This window comes from Podarcis tiliguerta (assembly GCF_965153285.1).
Source record: "Podarcis tiliguerta genome assembly, chromosome: 7".
NCBI classification, from domain to species: domain Eukaryota; kingdom Metazoa; phylum Chordata; class Lepidosauria; order Squamata; family Lacertidae; genus Podarcis; species Podarcis tiliguerta.
The window spans coordinates 21,646,595-21,667,372 of NC_139540.1; the positions used below are offsets into that span (position 1 = coordinate 21,646,595).

The 20,778-nt window shown below is 44.1% G+C and overlaps 1 protein-coding gene across 50 annotated transcripts in view; it reads right to left on the reverse strand.

Moving 5' to 3' along the window:
- RIMS2 (regulating synaptic membrane exocytosis 2) overlaps nt 1-20,778 on the reverse strand; it is a 348,259-nt gene that overhangs the window by 13,028 nt on the left and 314,453 nt on the right. The window contains exon 1 of one of the 50 annotated variants that reach the window (XM_083450380.1): nt 2,849-3,192. The exons of the other annotated variants lie outside the window; for them this stretch is intronic. Within the exon in view, the coding sequence (XP_083306506.1) occupies nt 2,849-3,008 (160 nt within the window). The 5' untranslated portion in view covers nt 3,009-3,192. Of the gene's footprint in view, nt 1-2,848; nt 3,193-20,778 lie in introns of those variants that run through there. 50 annotated transcript variants of the gene reach the window in all.

Below are 20,778 nucleotides of genomic sequence, written 5' to 3' on the forward strand. Positions count from 1 at the left end.
AATCAGGAAGAAAGAATTTCAAAAGCAATTATCACAGTTGAAGTAGTCGTTCTGTCTATGGCATATGTAACTCAGGATAGATCTACATATTGTAAAAAATAAAATGGTTCTGTACCACTACAGAATTCAGGTTTCGCTTCTCTACTGTCTTCCAGATAAAAAAAATATCTCTGTCATGTTGGAGAGAAAAGTCCTCATTTAGACACACACATGCACCATGTTTGAATGTGAAGCTCTTGCAGGACTACATTTTTAATATGGGAGAGGCATTTAAAATGTGATCAAATTTGCATTCATGTGAAGATCAGTATGTGCACACAACACAGGCCATATTGTTGCTGGAAGAGGTGGTTCTACATATTCAAGCTTATGCAAGCATACCTGCATCATCTTTTGGCAGAAATACCATTTATTAATATTCTGACCCATGTATTTTGGTAAGGCTGCAAGAGCAGCTTCAGATTTTGAAGACATCGTTTGCCTTATAACCACATTTGGCCTACTGTGTCCTTCACCCCTGTCCAAACCAACAGCAGAACAGAACTATTGTCCTTGATTGTACAATAGAGCAGTGAAAGCAGAGGATGACATGGATACATTAGAAGAAATGGCCTTGACCTTTCATGAGAAATTTCTGCATGATGCTAAGCAAGCCAATCAATTCAAAGAGGTCACACAGTCAAATCCATAAAACACCATAAAACAAATCCATAAAACACCAATGAAAGAAAATGTTATTGTTTTAGCCACTGGTCATAACAAAAATACGGTAAGTTCAAAACCCACAAAAGGAATGTCAGACTAGCATCCACAGATTTTACCAGTCCAGATGACCAACCTAGACAAATGCATCCACAAAGTATCAGTGGAAAACTCTGCTCTTGAACTAATACTGGACCACCAATAGCAAGCACAGCTGCCCTCCTACACTTTCTTACCTAAGAGTAAGGATCCAATGGGATTTACTTCTGGATTAACATGCATAGGATTGTGCTGTAAAAGGTTTAATTTTGCAAATGAGGCCAGTGCAACAACTCTGGAAGGAGCCGGCCTCCTACTCGATTTATTATCAGATAGTACATTAAACTGTGGGGACAAATATTCAATGCCAGCAGTGCTGCATATACAACAGACCAGAAACAAGACTTGCTGAAACTCCTTCTTCCATGCAACTTTTAAAAGGTTCAGGAGCTCCATCCACTTTTTCACTGTACAAACCCTGGACACAGGTCAGAGTTGGTGCTGGAGCTGGAACTGGATCTAATGAGTGTTGTAGTCTAAAACATTTAGAGGGCACTAGGTGATGAAGGCTGCTATAGAACTTCAAGAAGCCCAAGTACATATATACAGTATTTTATTTCAGTTTATCTGTATGCTTAGTGCAGAGCAGATATTCACAGTGCACTCAGTGAGAAGCATAATGGAACATCTTCTTTTCCCATGAGAAGGTGAGATCTGTCCAATAGAAATGATAGCCCTTATTTGATAATACTGTCAGCCACATGAAAATTTCAAGGTGATTAAACCTAAAGCAAGCGATTAATCACTGGTCTTAAGTACACTTATTTCTAAAGATAGTTATGGTATGCTATGCTATTCTATACTATTTGATGGAAGCCGAAGATTAACGTGGCTAAAGTTTAATAAATTAAAACCCTGCAATTCATTAGTAAGGCTCTGTTTACAAGGTTTACAAAGTTTGTTACCCTGAACCAGGAGCCCTGAAATCATTTCCACCTCTGATTCGTGAGCATGTCTGAAGGGTGAATCAGGGACTGAAGTCAGCTGAACAAATCCACAACCTGTCAGGGCTCCTGGATGGGTTCTTTTTCATACCCAGATAAGCAAACAGGCAAACCACTGCAAAATTATCTCCAGAGTTGTGTGATAAATATACAGAGCCTGGTGAATGAAGCAATACATATATTTAGAATGGTGATGGCTATGTAGCTGGTGTAGTGGCTATGGCTGCAATCCTACCCAGGAGTAAGTCCCATAGAACTTAATGGTGTTTAACTTTTGAGTAGATGTGGATAGGATCGCACTGTGAAGAACCTGAGATGGGAAGTTACGGTAACTACCGGTAGTTCAACTCATCTTAACCAGGAACTCAACAGGAAGGAAGCATTCTCCCTATTTAGGATTCCTAGCAACTGGCATTCAGTGGCATTCTGCCTCCTGACAGTGGAGGTAGGAACCATGGAATTGCTTCTTTGTGTAAAAACAAGACTTCTATCTCAGTGTATGAACCAGGAGAAAATATTCAACTACAGTATTGTAAGCGCAAATTAAATTGTCACATTAATGACTACCAAATCACATCATTTCAGAGTCACACTTTCAGCGACAACCAAAGGGCTTCTTTTAAAACCAGTTCTACCAAGGGATTTCCAAAACACGCCTAAATTATCTTACAATGAAATGAATGGAACTTTAAAGTAGCTAACTTTGGTTAGGAGTGTTGTGCAATGTGTCTAATAAGCCAAGTCCTTCGAAAATCAAACTTCGGGGCGTTTAGTTGGGAAAACGGTAAAGGGGATCTCTTTCGCATACATGAATTGGCACCCTGAATTATTATGGCACCTTTGCCAAGTTAAATACGCAGCAGCACAAACGCATTCAAGAGTCTCTGTTTAATGGCAAGGACGCAATCTTACTGCCGCGCTTAGGACAAGGGCAATTGGAGCATCCACTCGGGTACCGTCAAACTCAGACTTTGCGTGGCTTGTTGGCGAGCCACTTTCTCAGTTTCTGGGCGCTGCTGCAGAGACCGTCCCGCGCCAAGCAGCCCACCGGTTGCTGCAGCGGGCGCCCCCCCCCCCGCCTGCTTTTCGCGCGCACGCCTCACCTCCGCCGCCTTTCTTCACCTCCTCTTCCTCTTCCTCCTCCTCCAGGGAGTTCATGCAGGGGAAGTAAACGGCGAGCGCCTCGAAGGAGGCGGAGAGGCTGCTCCGGCTCGGCGAGCGCAGCATGCTGCGCCCCGGCCCGCCCGCGCTCTGCCTCCCCATCCCGCCGCCGGCCTCGGCCCTGCTGCTCTTGGCGCGGGACGGGCGACGAGGCGTCTCGGCGGCCGACGCCGCAGCAGGTGCTCCTCGGGGGCTCTGCGGGGCGGCACGCGAGCCAAGGCCGCTCGGGCTCCGCAAGGGCAAGCGGACCAGCGACCGCCTTTCCCGCCTTCCCTCGGCGCCCGACGGCAGCAGTTTGTGGAGAGCGGGTGGGGGCGGAGGGCGCAGCCTCCGTGGGCGCCGAGGCCAATCAGCAGCCAGCCGCTCAGGGCTGCCATCCCACCAGGCCTGGCAGGACTGCAAACATTAGAAGGGGGGGGGGGGGTCCCAAAAGCAGCGACACGTGCAATTCGCATGCTTCGTCCCCAGATGGCTGTAATAAATATTGACACCCCCCCCCCCGGGGGATCGCAGCGGGTCTGAACAAGGGAGAACGATCACAGGCGGACAAAAACGAATCATGCAGCACAAGAAGGGAGGCAAACTTTTTGTTTCTCTTGCAGGCTCCGCTTGTTATTGGGTTAAATCAGGGGGTACCATTTGGGGCTGGCCATGGTGCCCAAGCCAAAAACTGAATCTGCCAGGCGTACGCCACCCCCACTTCACTGGCTGTTCCCAAAGAAAGGGCTGGTAAGGAGTGTGATGGGTTTGGGATGCTAAGAACTTGAAAGCTGCGCTCCCACATCAGCCTTTCGTGAGCTCCTTAAAGTAGCAGAGCTAGTGGGAAACATGCTGGATTGGGCATCACTGCAAGGACGCCCCTCTCCCCCACGTGCACCAGTGCCTAACACCTCCACTGACTTTTCCTGAGGGACAGTAGCTACTTGGGTGGCGCTGCCCAAAGGTGCTGAAGGGAAGGGGGCTTCAGGCAGTGCTGTCCAAACTTCCCCTGCCTGTCCTTTAAGGCTCCTAAGCATGGAAGGTTAGTAGGGTGTGTGTTTTTATTGCTTAGCCTCTTATGATCTGCATATCCAGGTGTTCATCATATAGGTGCCAAACAAACCCCAGCCTCTGTGCCAATTTTAGAGATGTGGAGGTGGCGCAGCATACTGCACAACTGTTGGATGATCTCCATCCAACTATGCAAGCTACGTACCTGCTCCTTAAGAGCGAGTCTAGGTCTAGGGCACCACCCCATAACAGTGCCTCTGTCTTATCTGGATTGAGCCTCTGTTTGTTGGCTCTCATCCAGTCCACTACTGAGGCAAGACACTGGTCTAGCACATCCACTGCCATGCCTGGAGATGCAAAGGAGAAATAGAGCTGTGTGTCATCAGCATACTGCTGTCAACACATTCCCAAACTCCAGATCACTCAGCAGCTTCATATAAAGTTTAAACAACATGGGGGATAGAACTGAGCCTTGAGGGACCCCACACTGAGGGCCCCATGGTGCCAAAAACACCCAAGCATCACCCGCTGAAGACAGCCCTCCAAGTAGGACTGGAACCACTACAAAGCAGTGCCGCCCACCCCCAACTCAGATAGCCTCTCCAAGAGAGGTCAATGTTGCTGAAAGCTGCCAAGAGGTCAAGGAGGATTAACAGGGACACAGAAACACTCCCCAAGCATCACCCACTGGAGATGACCATTTAAGTAGGACCGGAACCACTGCAAAGCCCACCCCCAACTGTCAAGGAAGATACAATGGTTAGTGCTATTCAAAGACACTGAGAGGTCAAGGAAGATTAACAGGGACACATTGCCTCTGCCTCTTTCCCTCCAGAGGTCATCATATAAGGCAACCAGGGCAGTTTCTGTGCCAAAGCCAGGCCAAAACCCCAGCTGAAATGGAAAATCAGTCTCCTCCGCCTGGACCTGGTCAGTGACCAACCGCTCAAGAACCTTGCTCCCAAAAGTGAGGTTGGCAACTGGCTGGTAATTATTTAGGTTGGTAGACAATATAAAAGTACAAACAAATGGAACAATCCTGACCTATAAAAACGCATACTGGGCTTATTCAAAGAACACTTAGTACCAACTAAATATACACCCTTTCCCCACCTCTTTCATTTGTTGTGAGAAAAAAAGGTGCTAACATTTTTGTAAATGAAAACATTCATTTTTTTGGTAAATGAACTTTGTCTATTTTTACTTTTTTATCATCTCTTTTGGCTTTAAACAAAATCCAACATTCATTAGCATTCTCAACCTCTTTGTTCAGACTAAAAATCCCTGCAAAGTACATTGACTAATGTAAGTAGGTTATCTGACTAAAACGTCTGCATTACACAGTATTAAGTGCAAACAAGGTTGTCTCATCACCTTTAGTTACTAGTTTCATTTTTTTATGTGGCATTCTTGAATTACAGTACTCAATGTGCCCTACTTATGGGTGACATTCTATTCTCCCCCCCTCGTCACGAGCATGGATGATTTGGGTACTTTATGCATCAAACAGTTTTCTGTACCTTTAAAGCATTTTCTTTCCCTCCAACAATTCTGGGCACTGCTGTTTGTTAAGGGTTGCTGAGAATGACTCTGTGTGAGCCTCTGGATCAGGGCCAACGGCTCATCTAGTCCAGCATTCTGTTCTCACTGTGGCCTACCAAATGCTTGTGGAAAGCAGGCAGGCAGGCAGGACATGAGTGCCATGGCACTTTGCTAACCTGTGATTCTCAGCAATGGGTATTCAGAGACATAATGCCTCTGACATAAAAAAATACTGCCTAAATTAAAAAATAGCTGACCACCTAGACTGATTGGTGAAGGTCAGGACAATCACCTATTTCCTGCACACAAAGCGATACCCTAATTAAAAAGTGAGGGCAGAAAGTTTGCCAAAGCAGCTCAGCAGGCTGAAAGCACTCAGATTGATCCATCCACACTGTAAAAACTGTAAGAACAGTAAACGGGGGGGGGGGGGGAAATCAGAAGCCATCTGAATAATACTAGAATTGAAGGCACATTATGGGTTGGTGATTGTGTCATGTGGCTTGTAAGTGAGACATCACAATACTGGGGAAATGTCTAGCATAAACGGAGCCAAGTTTGTCAGATAATGGATCACCAGTTACCATAAGAGTTGACCATAAAGTTCCAGCCAACACATTTGGATGGAGAACAATAATCTCATCTAGGCAGATGCAAAAGTAAATATCAGAATGCATAACCCAAACACTCGTGTCTGTTGCTTATTCCCTTCAAGCTGTTTCAAGAATCAAAATAGGAGCCCCTGAGAAAGTTCACTCAAGTCCTACATTTCAAAGGGTTCCACTAGGGTGCGTCAGGAGTTGATCACCCATATACAGGAATGTACTTTAGTGGCTCAATTACTATCTCATTCAAGATGATTTGGGTGGAAGATTTTTCTGCACTTAGCTAGTGCTTACATATACATATACTGATAGTTTTTCCAATAATTGATCCTACCAATGTATTGGTTTTGAACACCATGGGTACTCTAGAAGAGTTATTTGCTCTTCACCAAACACTCTCAGCTGCAGAGATTAGCATTAAATAACTGTCAGGCTTAGTTTTTTCTTTTTTGTTAAAGGACCTTTTCTAAAGAACTCTTATCTTAAAATTAACTGAGCCTGGAGTTTATGACTTTCAAGCTATTTGCGTGGTCTGGCTCCATTCCGGGAAAGAGCCTACAGTGCAAGTTATGAGACTCACTGGCAGTCAGTGGGGTGGATGACTAGGAAGAGACAGGTACAAGCAAGGGAATATGCAACAGAAAGGCTTAGTTCCTGGAAGGCAGCCAGCCAATGGTTGTACATGATGAAGAATTTGGATTTGATATCCCGCTTTATCACTACCCAAAGGAGTCTCAAAGCAGCTAACATTCTCCTTTCCCTTCCTCCCCCACAACAAACACTCTGTGAGGTGAGTGGGGTTGAGAGACTTCAGAGAAGTGTGACTAGCCCAAGGTCACCCAGCAGCTGCAAGTGGAGGAGCGGGGAAGCGAACCCGGTTCACCAGATTACAAGCCTACTGCTCTTAACCACTACACCACACTGGCTCTTATGATTTACCGAACCATCCTACACACAGAAAGCCAGCATTAGGCTGGTTCAAATTAAACTGGAACAAGAGACAACAGATTCAGAGCTAATTCAAGAGACCCAGAGAGGGGGAAACGCCAGCTGATTGGAAATAAGCAACCAAATTGCAGAGAGCCAGTGCCCACCTGTTGGCACGCAGGGAAGAGTTCCCTGGCACCTTTAGCGGATGTGTATGAACTGCAAGGTCACACTGAGATCAAAGAAAGCGGTGTGCAGGCGAATGCCCCCTCCCAAAAACCCCAGAAGCCTTCCTGCTAGCTGTAATAGGACAAGAACTCACAAACAAAACAAAAAATATTTCCCTATGCAACAGCAGTGGCAAGGATAACTTATGCGAAAATTTGGAAAAAAAAGGGCAATCCCGACAAGAGCAGCTGTTCAAACTAATAGAATTTATAGAATTAGTCAATATGATGGCTACAATAAGGAATACAGACAAGAAAATAATATGAAGTGAGTGGGAATTACTAGAAATGTATTTTTAAAAAGAGGAGAATAATGTTAAACATACAAGTGGGGATAGGTTTATGAACAGTAGAAAAGGGAGAAAGGATGTGTACAGAAAAAGGGGGGATACAAACTGAGGCGATGCAGCAAAATTAAATGATTGGACATGACTAGAGATGTTGTAATAGATACTACTGTATTAGATGTTTGAGATGATAAGAAAAGCTAAAACACCACAGAGAAAGGAATGTATGTAATGGAAAAATGCAAAGAAAAAGAAAAAAGAAAGTGGTGTGCAGTCAACAGCCCAGGAATGTAAACAAATGGGATAGAGAGCCCACAATGTCCCCTAGCAATACTCCAGCAGCCAATCAGTACACACAGCATATCACATGTGCTAGGCATGCCCACGCCACCAATCACACAGCCACACTCAACAACAGCACAGTATGGCTACACGCTGAGGTCCTTCCTCATAACTCCTTATCACAATCAAGTACACCACTCGGCGCGCACCACTGTCAAACACGTCTGAAATCTCATTTGCTACTTTCTTCACACCAGGGGCGGGGAGGTATGCACTCCCCCAAGAGGATGTCACAGGTGTTGCTGGCTTATAACATGCTACAGAATGTGGTGGTGGTGTGACAGCTGCCCTTGGACACCGAGTCAAGTGAGCAGGGGCTCCAGGGCGCGAGGAGATGGTCAGCTACCTCCTCACCATGGCTAGGAGCCACACAGGACAGCTGCCCACAGCTACATAGCCAGGGTGATAATTGAGCCATGAAGCATCCTCCTTCTGTACCATGGAGCCAGCTAGATGGCAGCTCATCCTCCCTCCCCATTTGTGGGTCCGTCTCCCTTCCCCTTGCCCCAGGCCCTGTGGTGTGCAGTAGTGTTGGGCTGCTGCTTGGTTCCCCAGCTGGCGGATGGTTGGAGTGTGAGGTGTTGCTGTTTTCTTTCACTGCATGTCTCCTCCCTTGCCCCTGCTGGTACTGACTGTCCCACAGCAGGGGCTTCTGGGAGTTATAGTCAAGAGACCAGGGACCCTGCAGAGCAGCCCCAGTGGTGGGAATGCAGTCTCCCCTCCTGTTGCGACGCATGAATAAATGGGAGACAGAGGGGATGGTTGCGGACATTTGGTTTTTATTGAGCACTCTTTGAACAGGGATCCCCTTCCTTCCAAGGAGTTTCATTCACAGGGCTGCCTCTCTGCGTTACGGGGCTTCATGGTGGCTGCAGCATCCATTGACTCGTGGCCTGCAAACAAAGGAGGGAAGTGGTAACACGTGGGATAAACAGCCCCTTGGCACAGTGGCGAGAAGAAGGGGCGGGTGGGACCTGTGAGGTGGGTCCCAAGTGCTATTGGAACATCAGCTGAGAGTGGTTTTCCTCCTTCCCCTACCATGGGCATGGGTAGGGATGCATACCTTTGTTGGAGTCATGGAGCTTGCAGGTTGATTGGGGCTCCTTGTGTTGAGGCGAAGATGTGGCTCAACTGGCTGAATGGAGCAGGAGGGGTGGCTGTTCAGAGGTGCCATCACCTACCTGTCTGCTGGTGCAGCTCTCCCTCCTGGATCACATCTGCTGGTGGTGCAGTTGTTGCTGTTGTTGCCTCCTCTGTAGCTGCGTGCCTAGTAAGGTAATGGAACAGCAAGGTGACAATGAGGGCTGGTGACTGTACATGCCTCCCCATGACTGGTGACCCCTTACCTCTTTCTGTGCATTCTTGGCGCCCATGGTGCAAGCAATGCCACATACTGTATTCAGGACTGGAAGGTGGTGCTGGTTGGGCTTCAGAATTCCCCCACCTCTAGAGGGAGCAGTGCTCCTGGATGCTGCGGGGGCTATTTGTGGGAATGGCACCATTGTTGGGGCATCCTCTGGGGATTCCTTCTCCCAGACTCACCTTGTTTTCTGTGTCCTTGGGTGAGAGTTGCTGCTGTTGACTGAGTGCAGCCTCCGCCGCCGTCGTGTTCCTGTTGGAGAGAACCTGGGAGCAGGGTTAGCACAAAGGCCTCGTTTGTTCCCCAGTTCTCGTGTGTGGTCTGTGGCAGGTGCCGAGATGCCGAGTGTTTGTGGAGTGTTTCCTGAGCGCAAAGTGCTTTTCACCAGGTGCAAAAGTCTTTATATGGGGAGCTCAAGAGACAGCAGCCCACACATGGGAGGCAAGAAGTAAAGTGAGATGAGGTTGGAGCATGCTCACTTCACATCCTCCTGCTCCTGCTATGTGAAGTTGCACTGGATCCCGAGTGCTCTTTCAGATGAGTCTGATCTCAATATCCAAGGATTGGGCCCTCACCATCCCCCCCCCCGCGGTGTGGTTTCAGTTGCACTGTTTTTGCCAGCAGAACTTACGCCCAGCTGCCAGGTCACATGACCCAGCTGAACAGGCTTAGAGTCTAGTATAAATCCCCCTGACCCATTCCCCCCTCTCCCCAGCAAGCTGGAGAACATCTGAGGAAGGAAACACTGCCACGACAGCGGAAAGAGAATATTGATTTGCTGCAGGCTTGTTTGAAATACAAAATGTGACCTATATGATCATTCAGGGCCGTTTCTATTGTGAAGCTATCTGCAAGTGAGCATGCAAGCCTGCCATTTGTGGCTTCTTGGTCCCTGAAAGAAAGTGTGTATGTGGAGTGTGAGACCTCCGGGTATAGGGCGGTATATAAATTCAATAAATAATAATAATAAATAATAAGTGTTGTAGGCATATTTGAGACCCCAAAATGCAACCATGCCATACATTCATGCACAAAAACATTTTCGGTGATTTAAAACTGAGTCCATGTCATAATTTCTATGAGCAAACTTATTGTATTTAATAGGCTACAATTTTCAAATTCCCATACAGCAGTCCCATTAAAATCTATTTCACTACTGCAAAGTGAAATGCTTGAGTATTACACAAAAAGTGGGCATATATTTTAATACAGAATTGATTGTTCTCAGAACTGTGCTTCCCTTTATACGATCTACTTCAAATCTATTTTATCATGGATTTAATGTTCTTTCTTCATTTTCTTAAAAATATGATTCAGTAGCTAGCCTGGAGAATGACATTTGAACATTAAAGCCATTCATTCAAGGACAGAATATGTAACAGTTTGTAAGCAAGTGGTGCTAACAGCCCCACTGCCCACTAGGTGTTTCAAATATGAACCTTAGCTTTGCAAATGTAAGTCAGTGAGACTTGCAGATACTTGATCAGGCATTCAATAGGGAATTACAAACAGAATTAAACAATATGGAGCTAATTACTGTTTAAACTACCATGTACTGAATGAAAATGTTATCATAATTTGATTCGCCTTCCTATCCAATATTATGCCTCATTTTTTCCCTTAGTGAAAACAGACAATGCCAAGCCATTTTGCCTGAAAGCCAACTGAAAAATAGACTCATTCCGTCAACCCATAATTTCCCTAGTCCAGTTCTGTGTTGCTTTGAGAAACTGTAACACCACAAGACGCTAATAGAGTACGTACTCTGCTCCCTGTAAATTGCTTCTGACTGTTTTAATGTTTAGAGCCATACTGAAGGAGGGGATACAATATATGCTCTGGCTATCTTTCTTATTTTGCATACATATTTCAGAATTGTATGATGTTGCCTATGCCTTTAAGAAACTCAAGTTACATTTGTGACCACTAACAAATCTATAGAAAGGACATCTATAATCAATTGTGTTTTTGCGGATAGTTGAGGGGGGAGATATTTTGCTTGTTTTAACTATGTATTTTATGGTGATTTCATTAAGTGTACCCTAAATATTAATATTAGAACAGACTATTCATGCTTTTCTGTTCCTCCATCATCTCCAACCTTAAGGATTTATTTTTTAAAAAAAGAGCTTTGAGAGGAAACAGTCTTCTTAGCCATTTTCCCTACGTTGTAAGATGTTCCATTACCCACCTATTTCTTTCTCAGCTTTGATGCATTCTGTTTGAAGAGAGCAAGTAGCACTTAACATAGTATGTATAATCCTTAATTTTTATTTTCTCCCATTAATTTTATAATTAATTTTAATCATAGCCAAACCTATGATTCATAGCCAGCATGCATATAGCTTAGTAGGGAGGAACAAATCATATATATTTCTGAAGCATCTTCAATTCTAATCTTATCACTCCCTCTGAATTCCTCAAGAACAGATATTACTAAGTTTGATTAGAGTTTGATGATACAAATTATGAAATAAACATGATGTGAGGAAATAAATTAAAGTATACATAAATATGCACCACCTCACCTCTCAAACTGACCCTAATTTTTTAAGTTGGCAAATGATGAGAGTCTGAAAACGGGGGGGAAGAAGCCAGTGAAGCCAGTTACACTACACTATCCTCAGTCATGACCTTTCATCTCTAGGCACCTCTGTAATGTAGGACTGAGAATGCTTTATTCACAGCTGAAGGTGGTATGTGTCACATATTTCTGAATTTCAACTTCCTTTATCCTAAGATTTGAACCCCGCCTTCAATACGCAAGGTTCTCCAAATGGCTCACACTAAAATTCTGCAAAGGAACAATGAAACATCAGCAGAGCAAACAAAAACCAATTCAATTTGTGTTTTAAAAGAAGGCATAGGAAAAATAAAAAAGGTCCCTGCCTGGAGCCAAAAAGGCATTAGAGGCATCCATTTCCATCTGTCTGACTTCTGAAACAGTTTCCATCTGTCTGAATTCTGAAGATTGGGGCACCAGGAAAAAGGCCTCTGATGAAGACAAACGAACAGGCAGGTATTTGTGGAAAGAGAAGGCCCTTTAGGTATCCAGGACTCAAACCATAAAGAGCTTTGAAGATAAGCACCAGCACTCTGAATTGTACTTAGAAACAGATCAGCAGCCAGAGAAGTAGCTTCACATGATGTGTTCCCTAGGGCTATTCCCAGTTTAGTAACCTACAAGCTATTTTCTGGACTAGCTGGTGTTTTGCAAGTGTCTCCAAGGACAGTCCTATGCCACAATCAAGTCTGGAGCCATGGAAAACAGGAGGGATGACAGCAGCTACAGAAGACTTGGAAGTGCTATGCGGTATGGAACCCATTTGGACCTCAAAGGTCAAGGCTGGCTCTATCTGTACCACAGACTGTGAGCCTGAACCCTTTATGGGAAATGCAACCTTGTTCAGAATAAGCTGAACACCATCTTCCCAGGCAGATGAACCACCCATTCACAGTACCTCTCTTGTTGGGACTGTGCTTTAATTACAGATCTCCATCTTCAAAGTGTTTTCTTTACATTAGACTTTGAGCTGAGAAGCAACAGCCAAGCCTTAGGTGTGAAGCAGACTAGTTCGGCCGGTAAGGGGTGTGTGTTGCTGAGCTTCTACTCTGCAACACTCTTGAAAGAATATGGAATAAGAATCCTGTTGACAGGGCTAGCCTGATAAACACTAAACGAACACAGTAGCCTAATCCTTTATTTCAAGTTGTTGCCTGCAGCCACATTCTCAGTGTGAGAAATTCATTGCACAATGTCTGTTGTTCATCATCAGCATTATTCAACCTGTCCTTTGTTTTGCCACAGCTGTCATCTGGTGGTACTCAGTGTATGGACTGTAGTAATAGTGTTTTCACTGCTGGTACCTATGACCAGAAATGGTTTCTGCTCCCCCTCCCTAGTTCTTTAGGAGTAATCCCTGTAGCAATATTTATATTTCAGTCACCAAACAAAATATCAGCCAAACAAAGCAACAGCCACTCCTGAACATATAGACTGGTTGCATTTATCCATGCCATGATTAACACCTAGACTAGATTTCTACAATATGCTATATATGAAGCTGCTTTTGAAGTCTATTTAGAAACTTCAACTGCTATAAAATACAGCAGTTTGCTTATCAATGAAAACCAATCACACAAACAGTATCCTACCAATGTTAAAATATATCTGCTGGCTTCCTGGTACAAAGTGTGGCCTGTATTCTCATTCATAATTTAAACATGGAAATTAATATCTTTTGACACCAGCTTTGTGCAGTTATAGGGACGCGGGTGGCGCTGTGGGTAAAAGCCTCAGTGCCTAGGGCTTGCCGATCGAAAGGTCGGCGGTTCGAATCCCCGCGGCGGGGTGCGCTCCTGTTGTTCGGTCCCAGCGCCTGCCAACCTAGCAGTTCGAAAGCACTCCCGGGTGCAAGTAGATAAATAGGGACCGCTTACTAGCGGGAAGGTAAACGGCGTTCCGTGTGCTGCGCTGGCTCGCCAGATGCAGCTTGTCACGCTGGCCACGTGACCCGGAAGTGTCTCCGGACAGCGCTGGTCCCCGGCCTCTTAAGTGAGATGGGCGCACAACCCTAGAGTCTGTCAAGACTGGCCCGTACGGGCAGGGGTACCTTTACCTTTGCCTTGTGCAGTTATATTCAATTAATTGTTAAGTTGTGATTTTCTTTCAATTGTAGCTAGGAAGGGTACAAGCTGCATCATTTTCATTCCAGATATATAGGACTAGGGTAAAACCTATCTGAGGATGCATATAAGATGCTTTCTTTATCTCAGCTCCTTTCATTCCAACTTCACTTCTTCAAACCTGCAGTTTGTCAAAAACAATCTTTATGAGCTAATCTGCCCTAAAAAGGATTAGTAAAGAAAACATTTCAACATTCCCATGCAGTATACCCGGAGAGAGCCATGATGGGATAATTAATTTCTAGTGACAGGGCATCAACCACACCACCTAATGAAGAACTCAGGCATACTACATAGTGGTAAGAACTAGAGAATTAAGACTCTTGCCACACACAAAAGAAACAAGGGCAAGCAAACTAGTTTTCTGTCCATCTTTACAAAAAAGTAACAGTAGATTCTAACTCAACCTTTGCCAACCTGATGCCTGCCAGCCAGATATTTTGGACTAGAATTGTAGTCCAAAATTGGAATTGCAATCCAAAACATATTGAGGGCATTCTTCAGTGAAGAGTATTGTAATGTCTCTAGGGCTCTCTGGAGATACGTTTCTTAATGCTTAAGAGCCCAGGGACATAAAGGTTCTGGACGATCATTCAGCTAAAGATTCATCTTAACAATGTTTGCTAGCTCCTGAGGAGAATCATAAACTAAAATTCCATATTTGAGGATGATGACAGTGCCATTTACAATTATTCCTGCATAAAGGCTGCCAAGAGATCTAGCAGAGACAAGGACGGTGATCAAGGATCCAATAAATTAACCTGCAAAAATAACTGAGCAGACTTCTCAATCCTTCCACTGTGGATATTCAAAACAAACTGGTTAAAAACTAAAAATCGGTACCTCAGCTGTATTCTTATGTTTAGGAAACTGGTAGAAAATTAACTCTGTGATATAAACAAACAAATCATACGACGTGATTACAAAAAAACTACTTTTGTAAATGACTTTTATCCAACGGAAGGGCATAGTCACATGTAATATGCCCTCCCCTCTTCCACTAAATGTATTAATCCATATAACATTACTCTCTTTTCAGCGACCATTACCCTCTTTTCTTATGCAGTACATGTGCTACTCCTAATTGTAATAATTTTATTATCTAAGCTTCCCTCTCATGCACTCAGTGCTCAGAAGAGCTCTGCTTAGTCACTGCAACTGGTTACCAGGGAGGTTCTGTTCTGTATCTGCTGCTGGCATGGACTAAAGCAAGATGAAAAACAACTTGCTAAGAGATGCGTATCATTCCAGAAATTCTCACAGGCTCAAAAAGGGGGGGGGGGGGTCAAATGAACCATAATAGTATGTGCTACATTTTATTTGCAACAAAGCAATCTTGACTCTGGAGCCCAGTGAGTGATCAGAACACTTGAGTCAGATACAGCAGCACCATCAGTTGAGGGGCTGAAAGAGGTTTCTGGGTCTGAGCCAGATGATAGTGATCAGGGGTTCACTGAATCAGGTAGGAATCATGGGTCCACTGATAGGCCCACTGAACCAAATCCCCCAGCACATCAGAGGGACTTTCCCCTAGTCCTGAGTGTTTTTCACACCACCTTGCCAGTGCAATAGCAGGAGGAGATTAGGAGAAGGGTGGACAGCAGCTCAAAAGGCCACAGTTCACCTCCATCCCTCAATGAAAGTTGCTCACTAGGAGCTCTCCATGGTGCTTTGACAGCTGCTCTCATTTGCCCTCCTTGCAGGTGGGGGGCGAACAAATAGGAACAAAGAAAGCTAGAAAAGGGTAACAAACAGCATGCAACTTTTCTAGAAATAACTGTGCCATACTCTACAACATTCGACAAGTGACAATAGGAGCATTCATGTAATACTTCATACTAAGGATCAGCTCAGTATTGATGAAGACTTCACTCCATCCACTTTATGCTGTATTCCTTCATAATAACCAACAGGACAAAGGTTTTTGATCATGTATCTGGACATGAGAATATGAAGATAAAGTTGTACCTTGGTTCTCGAACAAAATGCGTTCTCGGAGTCTGTTCAACTCCCGGAACCGTTCGAAAACCAAGGCGCAGCTTCTGATTGGCTGCAGGAGCGTCATGCAGCCAATCAGAAGCCACAGAAGCTGCACCAGACGTTTGGCTTACAAAAATCGTCCATAAAATGGAACACTCACTTCCAGTTTTCTATTGTTTCGGAGCCGAAACATACAAGTTGCAAGGTGTTCGGCAACCGAAGTATGACTGTATACTTCTCACCTGCCTCAGGTTATATAGTCACAGTTTATTTTCAACAACTAGCCATTATACAGAATCAGATGCAAATAATCTAACTAATACAGAATTCCAACCAAGATAAGATGATTATAGTTTACAGATATTATGACTTGGGTAGGATAAGCACATCCACAAAAGGTAACAATCAGTCTCCTATATTCTTAGCCGTGGAAAGCTGCTGGATTTGCCTGGAAGTGGCCAGTACTCCTTTTTGCAAATTCCACCTGATGATAAGGCCATGACCATTCTGGTCCAAGTCAGTGTGAGCACCACCCTTCCAAGGATTAAGGGTATATTGTTGCACTATATTCTCTGTGGGGGCTGCCACTGATAATTTATTAGGAGCTTAATCTGCATTCTGTTGTTGAAGGGTCTTAGTGAGCAGATAGCGCCAGAGGATCTCCAGGTTACCAGGGCTGATTTTGACATTAAAAGTGCTAAACAGTTTGGGCACTACATATATTAGAACAGCCTTTTCCACTTTATATTTCACTACATAAGGAAGTACTGCACAGCCTTCTCCAAGAGAATGCTATATTAACGAAATCATCTGAGCGCAAAATCCGTATCACATGTCCAAAGAGAGATGCTATTTATTGCTGGTGCAAAATTACACAATTCCTTTCCCTCAAACTATGAACACCTTTTTTAGACGTAACTCAAAGGCTATTATTTAAGTAGTTTAATTCCTGCTCTTGAAAGTATATGGAGTGAATTTAATTATATTAGTAGACTGTTGAGTTACAATGTGAATTTGATTTATTGTCTTCTCTGCATTTTTACTTTTGTGCTGTAACCCATCATGGGCTGTCAGGAAGGTGAGGCCTAAGAATAAAGTATATTAAATAAAATTAAGCTGCGGTCTTTGAATTGGAGCTGGATGTTCGAGGCAATGTGAAGGAGGTGAACACATTCCAGATCAGATCAATCTTTCAAGGGACACAGACTTCTTTACAAGGAGGAATATTTATCTGTCTTTTCAGTGCCAGCAGCCAGAAGGAATATGATGGAGTAAAGAAATACAACTGACATCAAGAAAGCAAACACTCCCTGTCCAAATACACAAAGCAGAAAGATTTTTTTGTTCAAGCACAAGCACTACTATCAACAAAAATGTCAAGCTTCGTAATAGTTTCACTTGAGTATCAAAGAACTTTACAAAGTGTACTATGTTAATGAGATAAATTATTTCAGTTACTGAACAGGAATCTGGAATAAACTCTACACAATTTTTCTCCTGAGATGTAAAATTTCCAGAAATTTAATGCCATTGATTAACAAAGGTTAAAATTCAGGTAGAGGTGTGTGTGTGTGTTGGGGGGTGGGACTGAAACATGTGCCATTGGCTCAGATGGGAGTAGTACTTTATAACCTGCCCCCTTCATCCCCCTCCCCAAATCATGCAAAAACTGGCTTACTGCTGCTCACTTGTTTACTGTAACTTTTATAAGTATCAGGGTGCATACACATCAAGCAATGAAACTTTCTGAAATCTCTAACTCAAAAGGGTTTCCTCACCAAGCTAGGGGGGAAGTACCTGGAATCTGCCTTTACCCACTGCTGTGAGAGATGCTGTCAAGTCCTAGCCTGGCTGGGGAATTTGGAACTTAGGATGAAGAAGAAGAAGAAGAGTTTGGATTTGATATCCCGCCTTTCACTCCCTTTAAGGAGTCTCAAAGCGGCTAACATTCTCCTTTCCCTTCCTCCCCCACGACAAACACTCTGTGAGGTGAGTGGGGCTGAGAGACTGTGACTGGCCCAAGGTCACCCAGCAGCTGCATGTGGAGGAGCGGAGACGCGAACCCGGTTACCCAGATTACGTGACTACCGCTCTTAACCACTACACCACACTGGCACATATTGCTTGGGCAGGCCTTTCAGCTACCGACTACCTGTTAGATCCCATTAACCTCCTCCTGTGCTTTGCCATAGGGACGCGGGTGGCACTGTGGGTTAAACCACAGAGCCTAGGACTTGCTGATCAGAAGGTCGCGATTCGAATCCCTGCGACAGGGTGAGCTCCTGTTGCTTCGTCCCAGCTCCTGCCAACCTAGCAGTTCAAAAGCACGTCAAAGTGCAAGTAGATAAATAGGTACCGCTCCAGCAGGAAGGTAAACGGCATTTCCGTGCGCTGCCCTGGTTCGCCAGAAGTGGGTTAGTCATGCTGGCCACATGACCCCGAAACTGTACGCCGGCTCCGTCGGCCAATAAAGCGAGATGAGCGCCGCAACCCCAGAGTCAGCCACGACTGGACCTAATGGTCAGGGGTCCCTTTACTTTTACCTGCTCCTTGCCATAGTTCTCACAAGGGTAGAGAACACCCTTTAATTTGGTCCAAAGTACCAATCTTATTCTGAGGACACCGCTCTTATGAAGTTCACTGCAGGACTTCTGCCACAGCGCCTCCTCTCTTTCTTCTTCTCCTAAGCCTCTTTTTCTTCTTGCTAGTCTTCTTCCTCTTCATTCTTCCTCCTGCTTTGTCTCCTCCTTTCTCCTCTCTGCTCACTTCTTCTATCAGTTGTCTCTATTCATTTCAAATATGGTTTCTGTCTGCTGTAGCAGCCACTATCCAGCCACCCAGCTGCTCCTTATCTTGTGGCTGAATATCTCAGAAATTTGCAAGCTCCTGGTTCTCATGTACAAAAGCACTGGTGGGCGTGTCACTCATGAGCTTTCACTATCACTGTGACTCGGGGAGCAGACAGATCCACCAAGTCCTGTTGCTGCCCAACAATATGCAGTACTTACTTCCTTACTCATTAAACCTAAATTTACTTTAGAAACATGAAATATCACTTAGTTCAGCACTTAAAATTGTACATATTTATTATACCTAAAAGTATAAATGCCTTTCTTTTATTACAACAATAATTGCAAATATACTAAATGTTTAGAGATGAATTTGCAAGCTGCTACACTATGAAATGCTTAAGTATGTGACAGTTTTTGCCAGTTAGGAAAATAGGGGGCGGGGGGGGGGGGGACTTCAATAAATGTTGAAAATAGAAGCCATCAACAGTGTAAGAAGAAAATGGATTGGAAAAAGTACGTAATTGTAGTATTATCATGCATAACTAGAAGACATCCAGAAAGTTCAGGAAATAAATACCTCTATAATGTAATTAAGTAGCAACAATACATTTGGCTATTTGGCTATATTTTATAATATTATATTCATTTTAAATAGTAAATGCCATAGTATTTCAGATCATTGCCCCTAATTTATTGGAATTATACCCTTCTGTATCCCAGTAAATAATATATTCTTGAAAATAGTACCATAACTCTTATTTCTCTAAATACAATCACCATCTGAAAGATCCATAGCTTCCTATTCTGAACGTTCACTTTGAGCTTCATTCAGAAAATGGAAGACTTGCATTAACTTTTTGACTCTTTGTTCCTTGCTTTTGTGTGAGCATTCACAAATATTCATCAGTATATTTCACTTGATGTGGAAGCTAAAGTAATCGAGGCCAGTAAAAAGCAAGAGCTTGTTGTATGAAGGCTTTCCCACCATGTTGGAGGAAAAATAACTTGGCAGACTACAAAGGTCCAATCTTGGGACCAAATAGGTTCCGTATTCTGCAACATTTGAAAGTGCATATGTTTTCGGCATTTGCAAGTGTTGCTTTGTCAGCAACCTAATCACTATCTAACAACTATAGAATGCACATAAATGCATTGCTGTCCTTCTCCATTACTGCTTCTATATATAATGGGTGAGATCCAATCTTACACTAGAGAACTTGATGGAACTTCCCTCCCCCCCCCTTTACAGCCCCCCTGCCATGGCCTGCCAATTTGCTGCAAAGGAGTCTGAGGCCTTAGAAACAGATGTAGGGTGGGATGGGTGTGAGCCTGTAGGTGGGAGGAGATGAAGGGGAGATCTCATTTGCATAGGTAGAAGCCTGTTGTGCAAGTGGTGACCATCTGGTGTCACCCAGTGCAGATAATCAACACTGTGCAAGTGGACTTCCACTCAGTGCAATGGGACTTTTCCTTCCTCTTCTCCTCCCCGCCCCCACCTGTTAACGTGGCCCATGAAAACTGGGGGTGGTTAGGATCGGGCCGGCCGACCAGATCAATTTCCCCAACCAAATCTATAATGAGGTGTGTCAGCAACACTGGAAAAAAACCCCTCTGATTTCCAGATGTAACATACAAGGCATGACTTGAAGGCAAACTTGAACTTGCAGCAACTCTGCTGAATTCAAGCAGGTCTGGCCAGTGTCTGGATGGGAGACCACTTGAAAGCTCTATGTCTTCTGTCTTCAGTTCCACAGAAGAAAGGCAATGCATAAATGTAATAATACATTTTGACATAGTAAACAAGAAGCAGAGAAATATTATAGCTCGACTGGCACAGAGACATTATTTGGAACCCACACAACTTCCGAAAAACATTTCTGTCATATTTAAAAGAGATGTTGCAGTAGTTGAATTAGCATATGCAGTCCTGTGCTCTGTCACAGCTACGTGTATGAACACTTTGGTTGGTATGTATGAAAAGGTACATTATGGAAACATCTCAAAGCATTGGATTATACTGACGCTGAAGGAGTGTTGTACTGATGTCACAAGCACGTATTTCACAAGGCAAATATTTAGAATTTGAGTATTTCTCTAATGTGACATAACATGTTTTTGGAGTAATTATTGTTCA